General features: G+C 36.7%; 1 protein-coding gene across 1 annotated transcript; it reads right to left on the bottom strand.

Annotated features, from left to right (window-relative positions):
• Positions 1–279: 279 nt before the first annotated feature.
• Positions 280–1,354, bottom strand: LOC118732473 (putative nuclease HARBI1). The gene is made up of 4 exons (XM_036461635.1): positions 1,070–1,354; positions 867–1,011; positions 491–805; positions 280–386 (listed from the first exon to the last, which is right to left on the bottom strand). Exons 1-4 carry the CDS (start codon positions 1,202–1,204, stop codon positions 280–282), a joined length of 702 nt encoding a protein of 233 aa, XP_036317528.1. The 5' UTR covers positions 1,205–1,354.
• Positions 1,355–2,140: the final 786 nt, after the last annotated feature.

Raw genomic sequence — 2,140 nt, 5'->3', positions numbered from 1 at the left:
CTTACCGCCCTATTCCCACACCACTGACAAAACTCAGCGGCTGACTATTGCCTTTACTACCGCACCTAATACTATGCCGCAAATTTATTTTAAGCTGTCGTATGACAATTGTTAGTTTTATTGTTATGACCTACTGAGTAAGTGACAACGGCGAACCAATGTTTATATTCACCCCTATTACGGTTGTCAATATCATGTCAATATTGTCAAAAATAGTGTCGATGCCTCCGAATTGGTATTGCCGTCATCAAAGTCGATAACTGTTGACAGCTGTTGATACTATTTTGGTATTGACGACAACAATATTGATATTCTATTGACGGGTGTCAACATAAAACTTGTCAATACAGTTTTTGGTGACGACATGCGCTCAATTAAATATTCTGCTGTAAAAATTTGGTAAAATAATTCTGAATTATACCTTTTTACACACTTTATTTGTTTAGTTCTTATTATAATTTAGGAAAATGGAAAGAAAAATGAAAATAACAAACAACAATCAATTTGCGCAGCATGTTTTCAGCTTCGGATGATGAATCGTAGCTTGATGACTCTACATTAAAGTCAATATAAAGATTATGTAAGGCAGCACAAACGTTTGCGATTTGCGTTGCTTTTTCCGGCTTATAATGTAGCTGACGAGCTCCGAGTAAGCAGCGAAATCGGTTTTTGAAGACTCCAATGGTTCTCTCTATTATGTTTCTAGTTTTTGCGTGCTTGGTGTTAAAAATGGCTTCAGCGCTTCCTTCTGAAGTTGATCTATAGGGCGTCATTAAATACGGTTCCAGAGGGTAGCCTGCATCGCCTGTAAATGTTTGTTTGGTTTTGGTTAACTTCAATATAAACATATCATGCTTTTTTTTTACCTAATAGCCAAGCGTTGCGCACTCCAGAATCGTACCGCTCACGTAACACCTGTTTTGCAGAACTAATGTTCCATATCAGGGAGTCGTGGGATGAGCCTGCATATCGCGCATCGAAGTACCTTATTTTCATTTTATGATCACAAATCTATAAGTAAAATTTACCAAAACCAATTAAATCAACTGGTGGCAAAAATTGTACTTACAATTATTGCATTTAAGCTGAAAAACCCTTTTCTGTTAAAATACAGATTTTGGTCCAACTTAGTGGGCGCCGAAATTTTAATATGCGTTCCATCCACACAACCAATTACGCCGGGGAACCCTGCCTCCTCGGACATTTCGAATCTTATAAGCAGGGGGCATATTAGCTGCTCCAGAGCTTCAAGTGTTTCAGCCAATATTGCGGACACGGTGGGTTGAGATAAGGCCAAGTTGAAATCATTTCCAACACCAACTTGGTATGAGCCTTGTGCCAAAAACCGTAGCGTAGTTGCCAACTTTATTTCATTAGAAATAATTGTTGGTCGTTTCCCTACTTTCATCGATGATACTATTTTCTCCAGAACGTATTTAAAAGCATCTTTACTTAACCGAAAATGATCAACAAATCTGAAATAAATTACACATAAACATGAAAGGTGGTTGATACAATTTAGCAAACATCTAACAATTCGATTATATTTTCCATTAGTACACACCGCTCTAGGATGTAGAGGAGTCGTTGTTGGTGTACTAATGGGAAACTTAATCATCCACTAATATCTTCACAAGCCTGTAATTTTCACTTATGCACTAATAGAAATTGCAATGAGCAGTTATAGTACTCACTTCGTATCTGGCAAATTGAATATGTCAGATCTTTGGCGCATTTCACTTCTTCTGAGGAGCAAAATCTCCTTCCTCTCCTCATCGATTGAACTTTCATAAAAAAACATCTTTAAACAAAAGTTTTAATCTTTAACAGAAACATATGCACAACAAATTGTAAATAAACAATTGTCAAAAATATAAGGATCGTAGTTTTGCTATTAAATTATCGATAACACGTCAACGTCAATACATTGATGAAGTAAATACCAGAATTGCATTGACGCGACGTTGATATTGATACGACGTGATGTTGATATTGATAAGAAGTGACAATTGAGGTTGACAACCATAATAGGGGTGATTGTGTTTTAGGCGCAGTAATTGTGACAATAGTCATATAATGAATTTTGTCAGTGTTGTGGGAATAGGGCGGTAAGACAGCGTTCAAAGCTATCAACTTTCTA

Source organism: Rhagoletis pomonella, unplaced genomic scaffold (genome assembly GCF_013731165.1).
Source record: "Rhagoletis pomonella isolate Grant_MI unplaced genomic scaffold, Rhpom_1.0 Rhpom_scaffold_00001, whole genome shotgun sequence".
NCBI lineage: Eukaryota > Metazoa > Arthropoda > Insecta > Diptera > Tephritidae > Rhagoletis > Rhagoletis pomonella.
Note: the sequence above shows the minus strand (reverse complement) of the source record. Positions and strands in the feature narration are given on the sequence as shown.

What these genes read in the sequence shown, in the direction of transcription:
- LOC118732473 (XM_036461635.1), bottom strand. Translation starts at nt 1,204, where the DNA reads ATGTCCGAGGAGGCAGGGTTCCCCGGCGTAATTGGTTGTGTGGATGGA. An exon ending in TCAGCTTAAATGCAATAATT is followed by an intron (nt 1,012 to 1,069) that starts GTAAGTACAATT and finishes TTTTACTTATAG; the next exon opens with ATTTGTGATCATAAAATGAA. An exon ending in GCGCAACGCTTGGCTATTAG is followed by an intron (nt 806 to 866) that starts GTAAAAAAAAAG and finishes AAACATTTACAG; the next exon opens with GCGATGCAGGCTACCCTCTG.